General features: G+C 54.1%; 1 protein-coding gene across 1 annotated transcript in view; it reads left to right on the forward strand.

The window, feature by feature from the left end:
• The first annotated feature begins 6,307 nt into the window (after positions 1 to 6,307).
• NTSR1 (neurotensin receptor 1) overlaps positions 6,308 to 23,930 on the forward strand; it is a 56,598-nt gene continuing 38,975 nt past the window's right edge. Inside the window, exon 1 of the mRNA XM_063087208.1 lies at positions 6,308 to 7,021. Within this exon, the coding sequence (XP_062943278.1) occupies positions 6,308 to 7,021 (714 nt within the window). The remainder of the gene's footprint in view (positions 7,022 to 23,930) is intronic.

Genomic DNA, 23,930 nt, shown 5'->3' on the forward strand with positions numbered 1-23,930 from the left:
GAATGAGTGGAGCAGACCGTCCTGGCCCCGACAATAAGGGGATGCCGGCTCCCTGAGCCCAGATGCCTGCAGGAGCAGCTGTGAATCCCAATTTCTGGGCCGCAGCCCCAGGATGCTGCCTGGCTGTTGGGTCCCTATCTGCTTGTCAGTGGGCACCAAGCCTGGGGTCAGGAGCAGCAAGACGGAAGGTCACCTACCCCCCCCTCCGCAGGATCCCCACCACCCTCCTGGGCTGGGCTGATTGAGTTGACCAGCACTCACTCCCGTGGCCTCACCAGCCCCTTATCCCTAGCCAGGCTGGTCCCTGGGCCTTTGTGGGAGCGCCCCTCCTCCATCCACACACTTCCTAACCATGCAGCCCTCCCCCAGTGCATCCCCCCAGCGGTTTTCTCTCTCCAGAGACCGGCACTCACTCCTGCATTCCCCCTGTGTTCCCACTCTGGTCTACTGAGTAGATGGGACCTGAGACGTGGGACCTAATGGGGTCACAACCCTATGTTAAGGTTAGCTGATTAGCAACTTTGATTCCACCTTGATCCCTCTTTGCTGTGTAACCTTCCACATTCACAGGTCTGGGGAGTAGGACATGAGCATCTCTGGGGCCCCATATTCTGCCAACCACATGTACCATCCCTTGTCATCAATAACCAGGAGCACCAAAATGATTAACACCCCCATTTTACAGAAGAGAAAACTGAGGCTCAGGTCACCCAAGGTTTCTCACTTTGGAGGTGGCAAAGGATCCTGAGCCCTCTGCCTGGCCAGGTGGAGCAGATTCATTCACGCTGAGTGTTGGAGGAGCTCTGACCACAGAGACAGGGCCCCGTGCACTGCTAAAAAAGAAGCAAAGAATGTGTGTGGGGGGGTGCACAGGAGGCCCCCCCAACTCTGGGCACAGCTTTCTCTGCAAGGTGCAAGCCAGCTAGGGGGTGAGGGGCAGAGCATCCTCAGAGGGGTCTCAGAGCAGGGGCAGAGGCTTGGGAAGGCCCTGCTCCTGCCAACCGAGATACCCCTGTGCCAAGGAGCCCAACGCACGTGTGCTTGCACACACACACATGCACAGCTGTGCACACATGGACCATGCAAACAGAGACAGGTCACAATAGGGTGCTGGCTCCAGGGGGCACCGTGCACGGGGCAGGAGAGGAACCAGCCATCCATTACAGGCGCTCGGGAGCTGCTCACGGTTCATTCCGCACACGTCCACTCTGCCGCCGGCAGCAGGCCTGCGTCAGACTCCTGCAGAGAGCCTCGCTGAAGGGAGACGTCTCTCGGGCATGAAAAATCGAAGGACCAGGGCTGCTTTTGCCAGCTAGGTGCATTCCCCAGGCCAGGGGCTCACCGGGAGGTGGAGAGAGAGACCTCCAGGCAGACGATGGAGACATGCTTGTTGACAAATGTTTGGGGACTGCGTGAGTCAGACTGTCGGGTGGAGGCAGAACTCGGAGGAAATGTGTGATGTGAACGTGGGCCTGCTGCAGATTAGCCAGCTCTCCGTTGAGCCCTGTTGGGGTTTCAACTAGAAGATTCTTGGCATTAGCCGTGGGAAGTGAAGGAACACCCTGTTGATTTGGGATTTGGAGGGAGACGTAGAAACGGTCCTTGCAGGGGAGACCTGGGGCCGGAGGTTGACCAAGAGGGCAGAGTGGGGAGGAAAGAAGGCCAGAAAGGCCAACTATGGAGTCCCTTGGCAGGAGCCATGTCTGCAGAGGGACTCAAGTCCATGCCCCCGGCAGACAGTACCACCTCTGTGTCAAGTTTGCTTAGTGCTGAGAAGACCCCAGTTCCTAGGTCTCCAGACTTTCCGTTCTAGAACAGGGAAAGTCCCAGGAAAAGGAGGGTGATCTGCTCATCTCCTGCTGCCCTCCCCCCGCCCCCTGCCACCCCAGCCTGCTGTGCCACACCCCGGGCAGAACCTGCAGGCACTGTGTAGAGGTCACCCCAGTCACCCTCAGACCCAGGGCAGGGCTGCCCAAGAGTCTGTGAGGCTGATGGGAACTTTTACACATCTCTGGTGGCTGATCACTCTCCCCACCACAGCGTCTGGGAGCCCACACTCCAGAAGAGGCGGTGGGCAAGGCCCCCACTCTCCAGTGGCCTGTGTCCATGATAGGGCGTGCCCAGAGGTTAAAGCTGGTGTTACTGAGCAACGACCTCCACATGGCATGGAGTGCATGCACATGGCACACGATGCTCACACAACCCAGCACCGCAGGAACCTTACCATCTGCACTTTACAGATGGGGAAACTGAGGTCAGCTGACTTATTTACCTCGCCAGAGCTCAGGGTCAGGGCTTGGTGAGATTAGAGCTCAAAGCCACTTCTTGTCCCGGCCCCATCACCCCTCTCACCCCAGCCTGGCCGGGGCCTGTCCTTTGCAGCAGCAGGATGCACTGGCAGCAGCCACGCCCTCTCTCTCTTCAGATTCTTCCCCAAGTACACAGCGCACATTCCAGAAAAGCTGGCCGAGGGCTGAGGGGAGACCTAGGAACATGAGGGACGAGTAGGATGCCCATAACCAAGGCTTGATCGATCTGGAGCGTGACCTCTGGGATTCACTGACAGCCCTGGAGATGCCTCAAGCTCAGCCAGGTTCCTGGGCTAGGAGGGGACCCACCCACCCCCCAACCTCCCAACCCCCAACCCCCCAGCGCCAGCTGACACTCACTGTACTAACACATGTACATGTGTTGCTCTATTTTTAAAAATCCTCCTTGGAACGCTGTGCGTCCTGAACATGTGCAGTTTCTGTGCCGCGGGTGGGAAAATCTACAGCCAAACTCTACAAAATTATGGGTATTACATGCCCTCGGAGTCTCTAAAAACATGTACATTTCTCCTGCAGCTGCTGTGGCCTTGCAGGAAACCTAATAACAAGAGTTTGCTGTTTTAAGCCACCAAGTCTTGGGTATTTTGTTATGCAGCAATAGATAACTGATGCAGGCATTACTGTGAACTCACTCGATTTTTTAAATTCAGTAAGAAGTAAGAAGCCTTCTTGCTAGCAAGAGTTGCCCAACAGTGGTCTGGGGCCAGAGAAAGGACAGGGAGAGGCGATGACACTCCCATGTTTGGAAGCCTGGTGGACAGCAGTGAACGGGTCACGCACATTCCTGATGGGACGACTCACCTGCGTGTGATCTCAGCTTTGCTAGTTCCACAGAAATCCGCCAAGCACCAGCTACATGCCAGGCAGCGTTGGAGGGACTATGTGTAAGTCAGCAAACCAAACAAACAAGGACCACAGCCCTAGGGGAGTGTCCATCGGGCACCTTTCACCTGGTGACTCTTTGGACTTCATTTTGTCCCTGGTGTAGATAGTTGCCCTGCTTGGTAATGAAGATGCTTCCTTGCCTGCATCACACAGGGACACCCAGAAAGCTGGAACTGTCCCCACACACCAGCTGCCCTCTCAAGCCACGCTTCTGCTACACCCAAGAACACAGACCCCCAGTCAATGGGTCTTGGACCTTGCTGCACACGGGGACCAGTCAGTTCCTCCTGACGGGCAGCAGGTCTCCAGCAGTTCTGGAGCAGCTCAACGTCACAGCCAGAGCTCTGCCCCCAGGGTGTGCCAGGCTTCAGTGCCAGTGTGGGGGCAGGCCAGCCGAGCACATGGCTGCATCACCCATGGGCACAGCTGGACTGGGCTTGGCCCTCCCCTGGCTCCTCGCAGACGTTGGCTTTAGGGAGCCTCAGCTGTTTAGGAAGGGCCCCTGCCTGGGGACAGAAGAAGGGAAAGGGGCAAACAGCGCAAGGCAAAAGATCCCAGCTGCCAAGCCCTTGGTAGCTCGGTGCTCACGAGCACGACTCTGAGCAGCCCGGCGGTGTGGCCACCAGGGACCCCAACCAGGCCTGTTGCCTGCTCTGTGTAGGACGAGGCCTTCCAAGTGACATTTTCTTAGGTGGTTTTAAGCAAACGCCTGGTCATAATATTTGTGCTAAGTTTCCTTTTATGATTTTTTAAGCTCCTAGGCTAGCTCAAAAAGAAATTTCGAAAAGAAGGCCAGCTTAGCCAAAAGGTCAGGGGTTTGAAAACCAAACAGTGAGCTTAAGCGGCCAGGAAGAGCGCACTGCTGTTGGCATCTTCCTGTGCAGCTACGGACACTGGCTGGCAAGTGACAGAGCCCAGTGGCTGATAGAGGCACCCAGATGGTACAGTCATGGTAAGACCCCAGTGTTACTTCAGGTGCCCCAACCCAAACCTGTTTCCTTAACTGTGGATGGCGTCTTCCAGAGGACGATCAGGTCTAATCAGGCCTACTCTTGTTGGTGGGGCACCGCCCCTCCCACCCTGCAAAGTCGGTGCACAACCCTCTCAACAGCGTTCATTTCCCACCGAGACCCTCGGTAACAACCCTTACCCAGGGTGTGTTCGTTTAACCGCTGTTTTCATCTTACTGGTGATTAAATCAAGGCACAGAGAAGCTGAAACACTGGCCCAAACATTAAGCAGCAGGGACAGGACTCAAACCCCGTCTATCAGCTTCCCAGGCTGCCATACTGGTTTCCAGCAAAGGGGCATTTGTGTTTCCTTTGAAGCTAGATTTTTAAGCACTCGTTTTTATTTGCTAAGATGTCCTGATGAGAATGTCAGTTTTCGGTTGAACAGGCAAGCCCAAAGCAGGTTGAGAACAGAGGAATAAATACGGACCCACACGCCTTCAGCTCATCAGTCTGAACTGCTCCCTGCTGGGTGGGTCTGGGCCCCGGGTCTGGGTGGGGTTTCCTCGGCCTCATCGCCCCCCCCCAACACCCTGTGATGACTCCCCCAGCCTTCTTGGGTTTCCCATTCCCAGCACAGCAGGTGTAGCCACTGACGTCCAGCCAGGCCCAGGGCCAGCTCCCTGGAGCTGTGACCCCGGAGCAGTGGCAGCTGACCTCAGACACTCCAGAGCAGCTCCCCCATCATCCCCCCCCCCCCGGGATCCCGTGTGGGTTGTTGGGAGGAGAGGAGCAGGGGAGGGTGCGAGGAAGGTCCGGAGAAGGGACAGCAGTGACCCTGCAGCCCCGGGCAGCCCCGTGCAGCCCCGAATCAGGCAGCAAGCTCTTGCCTGGCTGCCTTTGCCACCACTTCCTACAGGTGCGGGGAGGGCATGGGGGCAGAGCAGGGACCTGGCCCTCAAATGGCTCTCAAGCCAGGGCAAGGGCACCCTGCGAGAGCCCTCAGAGGAGGTGAGTCTGCAGAGGGCCGCAGAGCTTCCAGGGGGACAGATGGACCCGGGAAACCCTAGGCATACGCCCCCCTCATCACACACATGCCAGGGCCGCCAGGGCAGGGGCTCTGAGGATGACTTCTGATGACCAAGTCCAGACGCCACACAGACACTAGACCACCCCAGGGGCCAGGGTCAAGGATGGGGCCTGAGGGGTGCTGCTGTTGATTCTTTGCTTTCCCCTCGTTCACCCCTCCTAGACTCAGTGGTGCTAGAGCCCCCTGGGTGATCAGCTTCGGGCACCCCAGGACACCCAGGAAGGAGGGGCGGCCCAGCCCTGCCAGCAGGAAGCCTCCTCCTTCTGCCCAGAGCCCCCTTCTCCATTACACCTAGCAAGCTGCAGGCAAGGGGGTGTGGCTTCCTTCCTGGGGGAATGAAAAACTGGGGAGACGAGCTGTTTGGGGGAGGGGAGCTGGAAAGATCCAACGCCCCAATACTCTGACGCACCCCACACCGAATCCTGGTTCCCTGGGGCGCTCACTGCGGCGGGCCGGGGAGCGCGAGGGGGCTGCGCGCCCCCCCAACTCGGCGGGGCGGGGACTGCGGCTGGGGACAAGCCCCTCCGCTCCCCCAGCCCCTCCCCCTGCCGCCCCAGCTCCTTCCCGGCCCTCCCGGGCCTCCTCCGCTCGGCTCCCCATCCCCCTCCCCCGTCGCCCCCTCCGCCGCCCCGCCCCCGGCCCCTCCCGTCCCCCCTCCGCTCCGCCGCCCTCGCTGCTGGGAGCGCCGCGCGGCCACGGGCTCAGTCGGTACCGGTGCCGGTGCGGGCGCGGCGCGCGGGGCGGAGGGCGCGGGCGCGGCGGGAGGGGAGCGCGCGGGGCGGCCGTTCGTGCGCTCCTCTGGGCGCAGCCCGAGCCGGCCCTGGCGCTGTCCTCGGGGCCGGGCAGCCGCGGGGTCTGAAGCCGGAGCCCCGCGCCGGGAGTCCGGAGGGGAGCAGAGCCCCGAGCCGGGGCGAGCGCGAGCCCGAGCGCGTCCGGGTCCGCTGCCCTGGACGGCTCGCCCGCTCGCGCGCTCCTCTCGGCTCCCGCCGTCCGCCCCGCCCGGACCCTCAGCCCCGCAGGCGCGGGCCGGGGCCGCGGACCCGGCGCCCACCATGCGCCTCAACAGCTCCGCGCCGAGCCCCGCGGGCGCGCCGGGCTCCCACCCCTTCCCGCGGCCGCAGTCCGCGCTGGGGACGGCGCTCCTGGCCCCGGGCTTCGGCAACGGCTCGGGCAACGCTTCGGAGCACGTCCTCGCGGCGCCCAGCAGCGATCTGGACGTGAACACCGACATCTACTCCAAGGTGCTGGTGACGGCCGTGTACCTGGCGCTCTTCGTGGTGGGCACGGTGGGCAACTCGGTGACCGCGTTCACGCTGGCGCGCAAGAAGTCGCTGCAGAACCTACAGAGCACCGTGCACTACCACCTGGGCAGCCTGGCGCTGTCCGACCTGCTCATCCTGCTGCTGGCCATGCCCGTAGAGCTGTACAACTTCATCTGGGTGCACCACCCCTGGGCCTTCGGCGACGCCGTCTGCCGCGGCTACTACTTCCTGCGCGACGCCTGCACCTACGCCACGGCCCTTAACGTGGCCAGCCTGAGCGTGGAGCGCTACCTGGCCATCTGTCACCCCTTCAAGGCCAAGACCCTCATGTCCCGCAGCCGCACCAAGAAGTTCATCAGCGCCATCTGGCTGGCCTCGGGGCTGCTGGCCGTGCCCATGATCTTCACCATGGGCCAGCAGAACCGCAGCGCAGACGGCCAGCACCCCGGCGGGCTGGTGTGCACACCCATCGTCCACACCGCCACCGTCAAGGTTGTCATCCAGGTGAGCAGCCTCTTCCCGGGGAGAAGGGCCGGGAGGAAACAGGGGTCTGCGGGCACCAGGCTGGGTCTCGCAAGGGGGATGTCAGTAGCCACCTCCTCGGGGAAACCTCAGTGTTTCCCTTTCCTTCACCACAAAGCTAGTTTCCAGTGGCATACTGTCTGGACACAGGGACTTGGAGAAATGTCACTGAGAAAGTCTATGCCTGGGAGGCTGAGAAGGGGAGAGGGGCCCTCAGGAGCAGCCTGACCCTTCTCACCTCTCACTCCAGAGTCCCAGCCTCAGTCCCATCTCATCTGCTGAAGGGAGCTGGAGCCCCAATCAGCCCCAGGTCTCCCTGGGGCCCATGGATGGACCTCAGGTGTCTCCAGATTCTCTAAGGTCTAATGCAGACTTGTGTGTGCTGGGGCCCACCTCTTTAAGGGGTAAGGTCCCTTTCACCAGCTTCTCTAGAGGCTTTGTGCTCCCAGGAGCTTATCTGCCCCTCTCCTCAGCAGCAGAAGCCCCCAGACCAGCTCCCCCAGTGCCTTCTGGCTGCCCTGCTCCAGCCCAAACTTGGGAGTCACCTTGGGCTGGTCCCTTGTTTAGCCTCAGTTTTTCCATCTGTGAAGTGGGGTGATCATAGCATTGGCCTCGGAAGGTAGAGCATTTGGGAGAGAACTCGTAGGGAGTGTTTGCATGGTCTCTGGCACAGAGAGGCCCTCGCAGTTACTATTATTGCTGTTGTTGATGGTGGTGATGATGTTGTTTCTGCTGGGAAGAGTATAAGAAATCTGGGCATACTGTGAGGGTCATGGCGAGGTGAATAAAACTGGAGCCAAGTGACCAAGAGCCCTCCAAGGGTCTGAGCAAAATGCCTTGGGAACCCAAGTGAGAGCCCTCCTTGGGAGTCAGCTTGGACGAGGCAGCCTGACAGGTGGGGGGATTTCAGCCGCGGGTGGGGAAGGCTTAGCCGGCAAAGGCCCTGAGGTAGGAGGAGGGTTTCCAGAGTAAGTCAGGACAGAAATAACACGTTGAACAGTACCTTGGCCCTAGGACATGGGTAGCCATGGAGGTGTGGGGTTTTTTCCATCCCAGGGTGGAGAAAGGAAGGCAAAGGGTTGAAGGATCTGCACAGGGTCTCCCTGCACTCTGCCTAGTTAGAAGATGGGCAGGGCAGCTGGCCATCCCCGTCTGGCTGGCCCTTCCCGCCCTGAGCCATGGGCAGCTTGCCAGCAGAGCTTCCACGGCTATCTCAGAAGCCGGGTTATGATGGCATGCAAGTGGGAGAGACGGCAGGGTGGGGCAGGGGCTGTGGTCTGCCTGACAATCTCTGGGCCATGACTGACTCTCCAGCAGCCACTGCCGATGTGTGCTGTGGGAGCAGAATGCAACTCCCAGCCCCACTGCCAGCACAAGGAACTTGTAGCTACAGGTGTCCCCTGCATGAGGAGCCCCTCCCGAGCACCTGCTTGCAGCAGGGGGACGGGTCAGAGCCCACCGGCCTCTGCGGCAGGGCCCCTTCCCTGTGCCAGGGCAGAAGCAAACAGGCCCATGTGTGGCCAACAGAGTGAGAAATCACCTCCCTCCGTCCTTGGGGGTCTCATGTTTCTGTCCCCACACTCCTGTCTTTGATCGGCTTTGCTTGGTGGGGCCTCTCCACAGTCCGTTGAGGGCCCTGGGGGGCAGCAGCCACTCCACCTGCCTCCAGAAGGTTTGACTTAACAGTAGGGTTGGTGACAGAGGGGCCAGCCACGCCCGCTGCCCAGCCAGGAGACGCCTCCACTCAGACCCCCATCCCCCTGCCTTCCCCCAATGCCCCCCACTGGGCATGGTCAGGGGCAGCCTGGCCTTTTGCAGTCATCAGAAACAATAGCAGCAAAGCAGAGAGAGCTGGAGGACAGCCTGGCTCAGCCCCAGATGCATCATCTCTCTGCGGGTCCAAGGAATCGCCCCCAAAGCGCCATTCCTGTGAGTCTTGTTGCTGGGGTGCTCGTAGAGTGATGCTCCATGTCGCTCTGTGGCCGAGTCCTGGTCATTCATCCACGCACAGATGCCGTTGAGCATTGACTGGGGCAGGCCCCGTCTGCACCCCACAGACGCAGCACTGGCCAGGCATTTCCTGAGCCCTCGGAGAACACAGTTAACAGCACTCGCGAGGCTTCTTGGGTCCTGGCAGCTGCTCCGTGAGTCTGAAAAGAACATCCCGGCCCTCCCCCACCCTCCTGCACCACCACCTGCCATTTTAGGAAAGGTTTCCCGGGGGTGGAGGGGTTTTATGGTCCCCACGTGGGTTTCTGGGCTGGCTGGCAGATCTGGGAGAAGGTCCACTGTTTTCAAACAATGACGTCTGGCACGAGGGGAGCTGGGCACACTCACCCATGTGTCTCTTACTGGCCATGTTTGGAAGTGCTGAGGCGTTGCCCAGTCATGGTGGCCCCTCTTCCCAAAACGGGGCCTCAGCCATCCCGAGTCCACCACTAGGCCTGCTGCCCTCTGTACCCGTGGGACTCCAGCCTGGACACTTGTAGACAGGGCTGTGTTTAGAAATGAGGTGGTTTGATGATAGAATTTCTGAGCAACTTTGAATAATCATCGTGGAACATAGCTGGGCATTTTCTGAGCATGGGGCCTGGGGCTGGGGAGTGGACAGGGCAGGGCCACCCCCAGGCCAGCAGCCAGGATACAGAGCTTCTCTTAAAGTCCCCAGACCCAACCCTGATGCCTACAGGGATGTGGGAGGAGGACCCGGGGACTCAGACACTGTCTTGTCCCTCCTCCGACCACCCAGACACGCAGCCCTGCCTGTGTGGGTCGACCTCGAGTCCTGTGTGATCCTTTTGCCATCCAGACCCAGCCTCCTACTTTGACCTTGGGTGTCACAGGCTCTGTGCAGCTGGCCTCAGGGCTGATGGCCCCAGCTGTGTTCATTCATCCAGGGGTGTGTACTGAATGTGTGCACAGACATGTACCCAGGGGACCGATAACAGCAGAGGCCTGGGTTTGGGTGTCTGGTTCAGATCTGACCAAGCCCAGGGGCTGGTCCCACCTGGTTCCACCTCAGAGACCCCCAGCCCCAACACAGGACCCAGCAGCATCTCTGCCACCTGTCCCAGGGCAGCCACTTTGTGGCCTCCAGCTCCAAGCTCCAGGGCCACATCTGCTTTGGTCTGGGTTCCAGCCCCAGCACCCTGGATACATGCTGTCCCTGTGTGGGCTCCCACTTACCCAGTTCCGGGATGAAGGCATGGGAGGCTCTGACCAGCTGTGGCCCAATGTTCTGAGGCCCGGGGGACTGAGTCTCTGCACATGCACGTGGGCACACACAGACACACATGCATACACATATGTGCACACAGAAACACACAGTGTGTGGGGCTGGCCCATGGCTCACTTGGGAGAGCATGGTGCTGACAACACCAAGTCAAGGGTTAAGATCCCCTTACTGGTCATTTAAAAAAAGAAAGAAAGAAAGAAACACACAGTGTGTGACCATGGTCCTGCGCAGTGTCCTATCCATGCTGTAGGCCATCTCCACAGCTAGCAGAAGAGGATCTGGGAGTTCCGCTTCTCTGACTCTCTTTTCCCTTGGAAGTGCAGAGGTGCCTGTGCTGCTCAAGGCTGCAGGACCTCGGCGCCAAGGCCTGCGGTGGGCTGGTGAGGGGAGCTCAGAGTCTGGCTCCCGGGGCCATGGCCTGACTTCTCTAAACAGGCCGCAGAGCAGAGACCCCCTGGCATCAGGGGCATCTCCAGCCCTCGACACTAATGGACACAAGGCAGGGGGGCTGAATGCCCCAAAACCTGGCCCTTTATTAGCACGGGGGTGACCAGGAGCAGTTGCTGCGGATGTCCTGGGAGTAGCGGGACTCCCCTCCACTGAAACCTGGTTTGCAGTAAATACACAGTCCTCGTGATACATGACCCGGCAGTGACGTGTTTTCCATCCTGAGGACCCTTTGCTCTGTGAGCAGCGACAGGAGGGAAACTAGCAGCCTCCCCGGTCAGAGCAGCCCATCTGCACACCGGCCAAGCTCAGGGGACTTGGGGAGGGCTGATGGGGGGGCCACTGAACTGAGTGGCTGCGTCTTTTGATCAGTCTTCAGAGGCCCCTCCCCCATGGCCACACACTCCAGCAAAGCTCTTCCCAGCATCATCAGGCACGAGTCCATCAGACCTGCTGCCCGCGGCTGCTGCCACGTGCCATGGCCAAGGGAACCTACTGATGGGGGCTTAGCCTCTGCCTTGGACTTTGTTTTCTCAGAAAACCACTTTCATATTTACTGCAGACACAAGTGCTCCTGGCTGGGAGTGAACCTCGACCTCAGAGGCAGTGGCCAGCCGGGGTAGGGGTGGAAGTGGGGCTACACCCTCCCTCTCAGGGGCCAGGCGAGGGGTGGGGAGCTGTCTCTGGGTCCAATTCATGCAGGAGGAATTGGACGCCACCTCCACCTGCTCAGAGTCCATGGGCAGGTCGATCCCAAGTTGGCTTGGAGAGCACCTGGGCCGTTAAAGGCCAACAGGATTCCACGGAGGGAGTAGCCACTGAGACCTGTTTCCACAAGGAAGGAAACTGGCTCCAATAAGTCAGGCCATCAAACATGTCCTTGATGTCTCACCTGTGCCACCACTGGCTGCCCAGCAGCGTCCAACTCAGGAGGTTCCCCGAGGCCATTCGGTCTTGCGTGTGTTCTCTCCCCACTCCTTGACCGTCTCATTTTTCCATCCAGCCATGGCTTGATCTTGGACTGTGTCGGTCGTAACCGACGCGGCATCCGCAATGCTGACATGAGGGCATGAAGTTTGAGGCACGACAGGGTTTCTCCATCATCTCAAAGTGTCTCCCATGAAGCAACATCCCAGCCGAGAAACGCGGCAGATGCCAGCCCACCCGGCCACCAAAGTGAGCATCACGAGAAACGGTGCCGTGTGGGCCTTCCACACGCAGAACCTCAGTCCAATCACGAGGGAGCATCAGAACGTCCCTAAACTGAGGGACAATCTACAAAACAATGGGCCTGTGCTCAAAACTCATCTAGGTCGTGAGAGACAAAGAAAGGCTGAGGGGCCACACGCAACGCAGGGTTTCAGATCTGCTCCTGGGCCGGAGAGGGAAGCACTGCACAGGACACCGCTGAGTCACCTGCCAGAGGCGGGGAGGCCCGCACATCGGTTGGTAACACTGCATTGGTGCTGGGTTAGATTTCTTGGTTTTGAGGAATTTACTGTGGGCTGTAGGGGAACATCTTGATCTTGGGAAATAGGAACAGAAGAATTTCCAGGCCAGGGAGGGTGACGTCCAGAACAAGACTGTGGATACATGCAGGAGAGGAAGCAGATGATAAAACAAGTGGGCACACTGCTCGTGGTGGGACCAGACGGCCCGGAGTGGGGCCAATGGGCCTGGCGAAGGGCAGAGAAGAGCTCTTCGTACTATTCTCGCAAACTTTCTGCAGTTTGGAATTTTTCCGAGTTAGAAGGTTGCAGAAGGAGTGCTGCGTGGGGTTCTGTAGGAACAGAGAATGCTTGCACGAGGCAGAGGGAGCCCCACCCCATCAGACCTTGTTGTGAGTGGGAAATGGACCCACAGGAGGACTGCCCACTCCGTGCAGCTCCACTCCGTGGCTGGCCACGGTTTCTCATCTGCAGCACGAGGGGTTGGACACAGCTGGCAGGGCAAGGGACCACACACTTCCTCCTGCCTGAAAAGTCCATGACCCTTTGTAGGGAAAGAATCAAGCATTTTTCCTGCCTTTTCTGTACAAACGGTAGTTTAGAATAACCCAGGAGTAGAGAAGGGCAGTGTGTCAGTATAGAAATATTCCAGCTAATGAAGAAGGGACAAGAGCGTCAGAAGCCCCGCCTGCACTCCTGATGAATGAATGGACGTGGTGTTGGTTCTCCGCAGCTGTTGACGTCCCAAGGGGGAGAGAGTCGGGCGCGAGGGGAGTCTGGGTGAGGTCCTCTGTGACGTCCTCGGATCAAAATTATCGAATCCGAATCGGATGCAGCCTCTAGAGACAGCTGCAACCCACGGGATGTAAGGGACAGGGGCATGTGGTGGGGTGCACTACCAGGAGGCCACCAGCAAAGTGCTTCAGTAAAAGCAGTAAAGACAAGTCCTGAGACGACGGGGAGTGACTGACTGGAAGTTTGGCTGTAAGTCCATTCTTCATGCTGTGCAGCTATTGTGGGTTTACTTTTCTAAAGAGCCCTCGTCTTTTAGACATACATATGCAAATATTCACAGACAAACTGATGCTGCATCTCCCATTTACTGAACCTTGTCTGGGGAAAGGGGACGCAGAGAGCTACAGATGAAATGCGATTGCCATGAATTGATAATTGTGGAAATTGGGTATTGGCGCCTTTTTTTTGTACATGTTTGAAATTTTTCCTAATGAAAAGTTATCAGTAGGCTAAGGTGTTGACAATACAAAGTTTGGTTTTAGAAATCCAGCACTCAGCCTGACTCAGGTCATGAGGAGTGAGGCGAGGATGGGCTTCTGGGAGGAGGAGGGCTTGGCCGTATGCAGGTGCTGGACCTGGCCTGTCAGGACATGTTGGGGGATGGCGGGGTGGGGATGCACAGACGGACCTCAGGGTCCACGTTTGTGTTCCGTTTCCCAGAGCAGGAGGCAGAGAGGCAAAGCCGCCTGTGCCTGTCACACGGCTGGAGAGATGGAACCCAGAGGTGCTCTCGACCAGGGGTGTCCAGTCTGACCCTCCAGCGTGTCCCCTGGGGACGAGAGTCAGGCTTGCAGATGTGATGGACAAAGGAGGGAGCATGCAGGGCCCAGGGCTGGCTCCCACCAGGCGTGGAGTCCTCGGGAGTGACTCATCCAGGGCAGTACAGGCTCATGTGGTCGCAGCTGTGCCAGGACCCTAATGTTAGGGCTCTCCTGGGCTTGTCCTATGCTCAGACTGAGGACGTTGTATCTGCAAGGACAAAGAGTGTCCTGAGGCTCTGGCTGTGGTTCTGTGGGGTGCTGAGGGCAGTGGGGGGGTTCAGCCACCCTGTGTTCATCTAGCACCCCATGAGTGGGTCACCACCCTCATAAGCTCGGGGACAGCAGCCAGGAGTTGTTGTCATCATCTGAGCTTAGAGCCTCCCATTATTTTCTCTGAGTCACCCTGAGAGGCACTGAGACTCCCAGCTGGTAAGATTTGATGGCAGGGGACAGGAGGCTCCTGCAGGCATGAGCAGGAGTGGGAGGTCCTGGGCCAGCTGGGACAGGGAGGGCCCGGGGCGGGCGATGGTCCTATGTGTGGATATCGGGAGGCAGTGCCTGCCTTTACTTTTCTCAAACGTAGAAAGCAAAGCCAGCCACAGAAGCGAAGTCCCACGTGGTTATCTGGTAGTCTGTGTTCAAGAGAAGAAAGACTCTCAGCTTTATTTTTTGAATTGTAGACTGTGCATAATATAGCATTCACCATTTTAACCATATTAGTGCACAGTCCAGGGGCATTAAGTGCACCCTTTGTGTGCAGCCACCCGTCTCCAGAGCTTCATCTTCCACATTGAAACTCTGTCCCCACAAGCACCAACCCCGTTCCCACCTCCCCAGGCCCCGGGTGGCCCCAGTTCTACTTTCTGTCTCCTCTGGTGAATGTGATGACTCACGTGCACGGAGTCTCAAGCCTTTTCTCGGTCTTCTTTAAGCGGCAAGCCTCACCAAGGAGCACTTCTTGCTGTGTGAAGGAAGCCGAACTCAGAGGCTACTGGGTGATTCCCGTTTGGTGACGTTCTGGAAAAGGCGAGGCCATGGGATGGGAAGCAGATCAGGGAGGGTGGGTGGCCACGGGAGCACTGGGAACTTTGGGATGGTAGAAATGCTGTTTAACTCAGTTGTGGTGGCAGTTGCACAGCTGAGCATTTATCAGAACTCGTGGAACTGCAGACTAAGGGGCAGTCTTTAGTGTGTGAAAATACGGTGTCAGTGAGTCTGTAAAAAACAGGCGGCAGGGAGTCCTGATGTTCATTCTCTAAAGGCGGTTTTGGGGCAGCAAGATCCTCTCTCTGTAGGCCCTCACACACCTCGAGGTCCTCCTGCTCTGACAGCTACTAAGGGCATGGTCTAAAAGGACGTGAAGCCCCCAAGCAGCCCCTTCATGCTCTTGGGGCCCTTGTCACCAGCCAGGGGCCACAGAGATGCTCCTGCAATGCCAGCTCCGTGAGCGGGAGAAGAGGGGAGCAGAGGCTCTGGTTCTCAGCACCTGGCGGAGGGGCTTTACACCACTGTGCCCCTGTGGAGGCCACCTCAGTGACACCCAGGGCCTGCTGCTCGGGGCTGGTGGTTTGGGGTTTATTCCTAGTGGCACAGAGCGGCAGCTCAGAGCCTGGGTTCCCCGCTGGCCAGCTCCAGGACCCTGGGCAAGCAGCATGACCTCTCGTGCCTCAGCTTCCTCACCTGCCCACTGGAGATAACGGTTGCTCTGTGGTCTGACTTAATGTGCATGAAACACTTGGGACCATGCTTGGGCCCCAGCAAGGGCTCAGTGACCAGCTCCCATGACCCGTGTTGCTAATATTGACAGCAGTCTTATGGCAGCACTTAAGGACAGACTGGGGTCCTGTGTTCTGTTGTTTTAGGGTAACAGAGCTGTTCTCCTCCCAAAAGCATTCCCTGTACCAGAGGTGGGGGGCAGGGCCCTGGAGGGAACCGTAGGTACTTGGCATTATTCCCCCTTGGATAAGGCCTGGGAACCACCCACAGCTGGTCCGCGTCTGTCCACCTCCTTTGAGGAACATTTGCTGCCTGAAGCCGAGGGCCTGGGCCGGGTGTCCAGCACGTAAGTCTGAGCAGTCTCTGCTGAGTGTTGGGGCAGCCACCTCCCCTTTCCTTCCTGTCTTCTATTCATCATCCACCCACCGAGCACCTGCTATGTGCCAGGTGCACGGGCACAGCAGCGAGAAAAGTGTGCAAAAATTTCTGCCCCTGTGGAGCTCACATTCCATCAGAGAAGACAGAAAATGAGCAGAATAAATGTATACAGTATATGGATGGTCAATAGTAACAAACACGGCGGGGAGATATTAAGCGGAGAAGGGCAGGTGGCGTGCTGTCGTACCTGTGGGTGAGAGAAGGTCTCATGGAGACTCTAAAGGAGCAAGTGCTCAGGTGTCCTGGGAAGAAGACTCCAGGTAGGAAGAACAGCAGGTGCAAAGGCCCTGGGGCGGGCATCTGCGGGTGTGTGGAGGGACAGCAGGAGGCCAGTGTGTCCAGAGTGGAGTGAGAAAGCGCAGAGCAGGAAGTAGTGGTGCAGATCATGCAGGGCCTCACAGACCACGCTGTGGCTGTTGTTCTAGAAAAGGTGAGTCGCCGTGGAGATTCTGAGCAGAGCACAACGTGGCTTTCACTTTAAGGGGACTGTTCTGACTATCCAGCTAAGAATGCATTTTGGGGTCGGGGATAATGGGTAGCAAGCTGCTGCCACTTTCCGGGAGAGTGGTTAAGGGGCCTTAGACCAGGTGGTGGTGGAAGAGTTGGCAAAAAGGGGTTGGATACTAGATACATGTTTTTCTTTTTTTACGTTTTTTTTTTTCAATTTATACACAATAAAATCCACTTTTTTGCTTGTTTACATCTATGAGCTTTGACAAATGCGTAGAGCTGTGTGACCCCCACTGCAAAAGACAGAGACCAGTCCTGCTCCCCAGGCCTGGCCCATGTCGCTCTGTGGTCAGCCACACCCCCAACCCTGGCCACCGCTGGCCTGTCCTCCCTCCCTGGGGTCTTGCCTGTTCAGGACAATTTGCAGATGGAGCCATTAGGGCCCGTGGTTCTTGAGTCCGACTTCCTTCCGTGTGCTCTGGTGAGTCACCGGTGCTGCCGCCTGCGTTGGCGGCCTGAGCCTCTCCCTGTGCAGCAGGCTGCCTGCACTGCACGCTTTGTTGTTTGTTTGACCGGTAAAGAGCGACCCAGCCGCTCCAGGTCTCAGTGAGGAGGACTGGGGTGGCAGCGGTGCTCAGGCCCAGGCCTGTGTAGGTGCGCTCACCTCTCCTGAGGGGGTACTCAGAGGCACACTGTGCGCTCCATAGGACCCCACCCCGGCGTCACCAACTGTGTGAGGGACCAGCCGCTCGGTGTCCAGCCAGCACTTGGTCCTGTCAGCGTGTTTGCTTTGCTGTTTTCGTTCACCCATCCTAGTAGGTGTGCAGAGGCATCCTGTGGTGGTTCCAGTTCCCATTTCCCTAATGACTGGCGAGACCGAGCAGCTTCTCATGCGCTTCTGTGGCATTTGTGTGTCTTCTTTGGTAAAGGGTCTGTTCCAACCGTTTGACCATTTTTTAATCGGGGTGTGTGTTTTCTCATGGTTGAGTTTTGAGATGCTTTCGTATGTTCCGCACACAACTCCTTTGTCAGATGCGTGATTTGTAAATATTCTCCCGCCCGTGGCTTCTCTTCGCGCTCTTCTGATGTTGCACTTCACAGAGCACAAAGCTGCAGTTCTGATAACGTCTAACTTATCGAGATTTTTATGGATTGTGCTTCTGTCTGAAAACTCTGTGTCTCACCCAAGGTCACAGAGATTTTCTTCTGTGTTATCTTCCAGCAGCTATGTAGTTCTATATTTATTTCTCCACGGGATGTGAGGTGTAGACTCTGTTTTTATTTTGCATATGAACACCCAAGTGCTCCAACATTTCTTGTGAAAAGATGATCTTGTCCCCACCGAAGTTTCTTTGCACCTCAGTCAGGTTAAGTCAGCTGACCATGTCCTTGGAGAATCTACGTCCAGACTCCCGTCTGTTCCTTTCATCTGCGTGTCCACAGTGTCTCTACTCCCACACTCTCTCGATTGCCGTGATTTTGTAGAATCCTTGCAGGTAGCATGGGTTTAACAGCTTCGTTCTTCTTTTCAAAGTGCTTTGGCTTTTCTAGTTCCTTTGCTTTCTGTCAAATTATACAATCAGCTTTTCAACTTCTACAAGAAAAACTGCTGGGATTTTGATCGGGTTGTGTTCATTGACAGGGGAGACTTGACATCTTAACACCGAGCCTTCCAGTCCATGAATACAGTACACCTCTCCATTTACTTCAGTCTTCTTGGATTTCTTTCATCAGTAGTACTTTTCAGCATACAGATCTTACACATAGTTTGTGAGATTTATACCCGAGTATTAAAGCTTTTGGTGCTATTGTACATGATACCTTTTTTCCTGAAATTTTTCATTTCGTTTTTCATGGCTAGTATATATAAATGTAATTGGTTTTGTATATTGACCTTGTATCTTGCAACCACGATAAATACACTTTTTAATTCTAGATATTTTTCTGTAGGTTCCTTGGGATTTCCTATGCAGACAGTCCTGTTGTCTGTGAATAGAACGTATTATTTCAGCCTTGCTGATCTGTATACCTTTTATTTCCCTTTCTTGCCTATTGCTCTATGACTTTTCCAGTGTGGTGATGAGCAGGGGTGTCAAGAACAGACATCCTTGCCTTGTTCCTGGTCTTAGGGAGAAAGTCTTTACAATTTCTAATTAAGTGTAAAGTTTTTAGTTTAAGTTTTTAGTAGATGCTCTCTATCAAGTTAAGAAAGTCCCCCTTTTATTCCTAATTTGTTGAGAGTTTTTTTTAAATCTTGAGTGGATGTTAAATTTTGTGTCATGATTTTTCTGGGTCCACTGCTATGATCATGTGGTTTTTCTTCATTAGTCAGTTAATATGAGGAATTATACTGATTACTTTTCATTGTGTTAAAATGTACATAACATAAAATCTACCACTTTAACCATTTTAAGTGTACAGTTCAGCAGCATTAGGTACATTCATGTCACCACCACCCATCTCTAGGACCTTTTCGTCATCCCAAACAGAAGCTCTGTCCCCTTTATACACTGACTCAGTACTCACCACTCTACCCAACCCCTGGACACCACCATTCTGTTTCTTGTTTCTATGAATTTGAATACTCTTGGTGCCTCATATGTGGAAAACATTGGTTAAATTTCTAATGTTGAATACTTCACATTCTGGGAATAAACCTCACTTGGTCATGTATTAACTGGGTTAGGTTTGCTAAGATTTTGTTGAGAATTTTTGGGTCTGTGTTCATGAGGAATATTGGTCTGTAGTTTTGCTTTCTTGTATTGTCTTTGTCTGGTTTGGGTATCAGAATAATACTGGCCTCATAAAACGAGTTGGGAAGTTTTTGCTCCTTTTATGTTTTCTGGAAGAGGTTGCATAGAACTGGTATTATTTCTTCATTAAAGGTTTGGTAGAACTCTCTAGAGAAAACATCTGGCCTGGAGTTTTGTGGGAAGGTTTCTAAGTGTCAAATCAATTTACTTAAAAGATAGTGGGATATTTAGGTTATGTATTTCTTCCTGAGTAAACTTTGGTAATTTGTGTCTTTGGGGGAATTGGTCCATTTACTCTGTGTTGTCAAGTTTGGGGGCAGAGACTTGTTTGTAGGACTCCCTTGTCATTCTTTTGTTGTCTGTGGGGTCTGTGATGATTTCTCCTTTTTCATCCTTAACATTGGTCATTTGGGTCTTCTCTCTTTTTTCTTTGGTCAGTGTGGCTAGGAGTTTTTCAACGTTATTGATCTTTTTTGAAGAACTAGCTTTTGGTTTCATTGATTTTTCCCTATTTTCTGCTTTCAATTTTATTTATTTCTACTCTTTTCTTCGTTTCCTTTTTCTGCTTTGGGTTTAATTGCTCTTCTTTTCCTGGATTTCTTAACATAAAACTTAATTACTGACTTGAGACTTTTATTCTTTTCTAATATAAACATTTAATGCTATAAACTTCCTTCTAAGTACTGCTTTAGTGCCATCTCAAAATTTTTGAAACATTGTATTCTAATTTAGTTCAAAGTATTTTATATCTGTTGAGACTCCCTCTTTTTAAAATTTATTCATTTATTTTTAGCAATGTTTAATAACTTTACATTTTTATGGGGTACCATTTTATGTTTCAATACATTCATATAATGTGTAATAATCAGATTAAGGTAATTGGGATATCCATCACCTCAGATTTATGATTTCTTTGTGGTGAGAACATTCGAGACTTCCTCTTTAACTTTTGAGTTATTTAGAAATGTGTTATTTAATTTCCAAATGTTTGGGGATTTTCCAGACATCATTTTGTTACCCATTTTTAATTTAATTCTGTTATGTTTAGAGACCATACCTTTATGATTTAAATTCTTTAAATTTGCTAAGATTGTTTCATGGTTCGGGATAATGGTCTGTATCAGGGAACGTTATATGCACACTTGAGCAGAACATGTCGTGCTCTGATAGCTGGGTATATTCATCTACAAAGGCCAATTTGGTTGATAGTGCTGTATTATTTAGTTCTAAATGTTTCATTGGTCATTTTAATATAGTTTCTTTTTCTCCTGTAAGAACTTTTATACATTCCTTTCAAGAGGGTTACCTTTACCTCAAGGAGCATGGTTGTAATGCCTGGTTTAAAGTCTCTGTCTGCTAATGTCACCTGCTGGGTCATCTCCAGGGTGGCATATTTCGATTGTCTTTTTCTTGAGAGTTAGTCCTGTTTTCCTGGTTCTTTCTGTGTTAAGCAATTTTGGATTACTTGCTGAACATTTTGAATTCTGTTGTGGTACTTTGGGTTGTGTTAAAATCCTCTGGAGGATGTTGATGTTTTTCCTCTAGCAGGCAGTCAGCCCAGTAAGAGCTCCCTCTTCTGTCTCACCATCTGTCCATGGTGGTTCCAATGCCAGTCCTGCTCTCAAATCCTCTGCTGGCCTGTTCAGCTTTTCCCTGTGCCCACACCATTCTGGGTTGTTCTCGTATCTTGGAGGTGGTTTATATCATTGCTCGGTTTTCATACTCAGAATCAGGGGTCTCCTTTCCAGCTCTCTCCTCTCTGAGACCTCCTCCCGCATTCTCCAGTTTCCAGAGGACCTTTTCTCAGTCCTCTGGTTAGGAAGCTAGAGTATTCCATTTTCCCCTCTACTGACTTTCTGTCTTTTTCGTGACCGGTACTCAGCCAGTGAGTGCACCGGCCATTCCTACATAGGATCCGAACCCGCGGCGGGAGCATCGCTGCGCTCCCAGCACCGCACTCTCCCGAGTGCGCCACGGGCTCGGCTCTACTGACTTTCTGGATACACTTCTCTGTATGTGTTCCTGTAGTGTTGCTCCAGGACTGTCAATATGCATCCCTAGCAAGCAGGATCTGGCAAGAGCTAGCATCATGCCATTGGCACCTGACACTTTCCACTTCTCACAGTTCACCTTGAGGTCTGTTTTGATCAACTCCTTTTTTCTTGTCAGTGGGCCACATTTTCCTATTTCTTTGCATATCTAGTACTTTCTATTTGTACTGGACATTGTAGATGGCCCATTAAAGAGACTGGATTCTGTTGTCTTCCATTGAAGAGTGTTGATTCTTGTTTTAGCCACCAGTTCAGTTGCAGACTGGTCACCTTAAACCTGTGTATGCTCAGTTTTATGATTTGTTAAGTGCAGATCTATGGAAAGCCCAAGGTGTTTCCCAATCCCTTCTCACCTGGAAGGACTCAACACATAAACTCGGTGTTGGGAAAATAGAATAGTTTGGTCAGGGCCCTCGCCTTGGGTCCAGTTGAGTGCAGTTTTAGCACATCCTTTGTAAGCAAATTGAGTGCATGCGTGCATGTGTGTGTGGAGTTAGTGCACATGCGTGCCAATGTATCTTTTTAGGTTTGTTGCTATTCTTGTGTTTTTTAGAGGGGGGGTAGTTTTAGTGAAGCAGGTGGGTGGGCATCTGCCTCAGGCGTCCACCCTGCATGGCCACGCTTTCCAACCTATGACTCCAAGGACCTTTTGGCCAGTTACCTAGCTCATAGACCTGCTTGTAAGGGGTCTGGTGACCCAGCCTCGAGTATGAAGGGTTTGTGACCCAGTCTGTGAATGGGCTTGAGGAGTCTGGGAGCTCCAGACCCAGCCATAGCTCTGCAATTGGCGCTGTGAGCAGTATTCCTACATCAGCCTGTAGCCCTGCAATTGGCGATGTCAACAGGACTTCAGACATTAGCTGCAGCTCCACACTCGGTCTCCTCTGTGGATTTTTAGGCTTAGTTAGGGGGGATCTGCTGTGGGCCCTGCCCTAGGGCATGGTCCTTACTCCTGAGGTGGAGACTTTCTGGCATCTCTGCTGAATGCTCTGTGTTGAGGAGACCTCTCCTGTCTAGCTCTGCCAAATGCCACCTGCCTTCTGATAAGCCCTTCTTGATATTGGTCTGTGCTTATCACCTGGCCACCCCAGAACCCCTAGGAAAGCCCCTCGTAGGCTTCTGAGGACGCCCACCATGCAGGTCTCCCTCTCTAACTCCATGCTTTGCAGATTAAAGACACTGCAGCCCAGTCTGTGATCTCTGACCCCTCAGCTTGAGTAGCTGTGTTCTGCCCAGACCCCAGCTCCTTATGTTGTCATGAGGAAAATGTCCCCAAGCTGAGACGTGGCTGATCTGGGCTCACCTGGTGGGTTTCCCTGCTCTCGGGCACTACAGTCTTGGGTTTGTCTAGTGTGTGAAGACAATTGCTTGATACACTGTGTACAGTTTTATGGCTGGTGGTGACAGGAGAGCCAGCCCAGTGCCCCAAGTGAAAGTCATCTGTAGATTTTAAACACTGCCTACTTTCAAAAATATCTGAAGCAGCTATGATGAAAGGTTTGGCTCCAAGGAATTATGAAAACAATGTTTCAAAAGAATGCATAACAAAGAAACAGAGTTATACTAGAAACATAAAGTTGAGGACAGCCACTGTGTTTGAGTAAATCTTACATTGAGGCTTATGAAAAAGAGCAACATTATTTGGACTTAAACATTGTCCTCTGTTGTCTGTTAAAAGGTGAATTTCTTATAAATTTCAGTAACTCTCCTGTGGCATATTTAAAGGTTAAGAGCATTCTTCAGAGAGTTTTGTGCTCTTATAACTCAAAAACGGTCTTTTTATTTAAAAAACATACTTCTAGCCTCTCGAAGTTCAGAGAGCACTGGAGCAGTTTAGGAATAATTCCTCTTTAGGAATTGTTAGGTTGTAACAGAGCAAGCAATGGGATGCTGTTGTTGGAGTATAATTTCCTGGTTGTTTGGCAGGATCCCGAAGCTCCAGCTCCCGAGGGTGAGGTAGAGACCAAACATGTGTCTGGATCCTGTCATTTAGAGCCGAGCCTCAGCCATCCAGGACATGGTGGTCTGGAGCCAAGTCAAAGTTCACATGTCTGTAAATTCGTCTGCTTCAGGCTGTGTGCCCAACAGGATGTCCACAGTAGGAAGTGCTGTCGGGGTCACTACTTATCACCTGCAGATGAGGGAGCAGCCATCACATCTGGGCTGGCCAGATGCCCCGGTGCTCCTGCTGCTCCTATATCCGCTGGCCCCTCCTGGGCACCCTTAAAGGGCAGAAGCAGCAGGCAGAGGGCAGGGTTCTTTCCATCCAGGGGCCCCTCTTCGACACGGTGTCCTAAAGCTCCCCTTTCTGAACTGTCCTCAGTGCAAGGAGCTCCAAAACACCGCCCCAGTACTTTCCCTCCTCCAGTGATGAGCCTGGGGGAGGCAGGGCCAGGCTGGGGAAACCCGCTTGGATCTCTTTGAGGCCAGCTTTTCGGATGAACATGCTCAAGCCCACTGGGTGGTTTTTAGGTGGTCTTCCTGAGACTGCAGATCAGGAGAGAGGCACCAGCATCCTGGGGAGGGGGTGAGTAACGAAAGAACAGGCGGGAGAGCCCCATGAGCAAGGCACCAGCAGCTCTGTGTCTGCGTGGCTGTGGCCGGGCTTGTAGGAGGCAGAGAAGTGGAGTGGCCATCCCCAGAGGCCTCTCTGTCCCCATAGGCCTGGCACAAGGTTGAGGTCCCAGATTCGGCCTATCTCTGAAGCCTGTTTTGCCGAGGTAGACTGTCCTCTTAGGGGACCTGAGCCATCACCCGGGGACATCTGCTAGGCTTGGGGCTGGACAGAGAGCCTCCA

The sequence above is a fragment of the Cynocephalus volans genome, chromosome 1, assembly GCF_027409185.1.
Source record: "Cynocephalus volans isolate mCynVol1 chromosome 1, mCynVol1.pri, whole genome shotgun sequence".
NCBI lineage: Eukaryota > Metazoa > Chordata > Mammalia > Dermoptera > Cynocephalidae > Cynocephalus > Cynocephalus volans.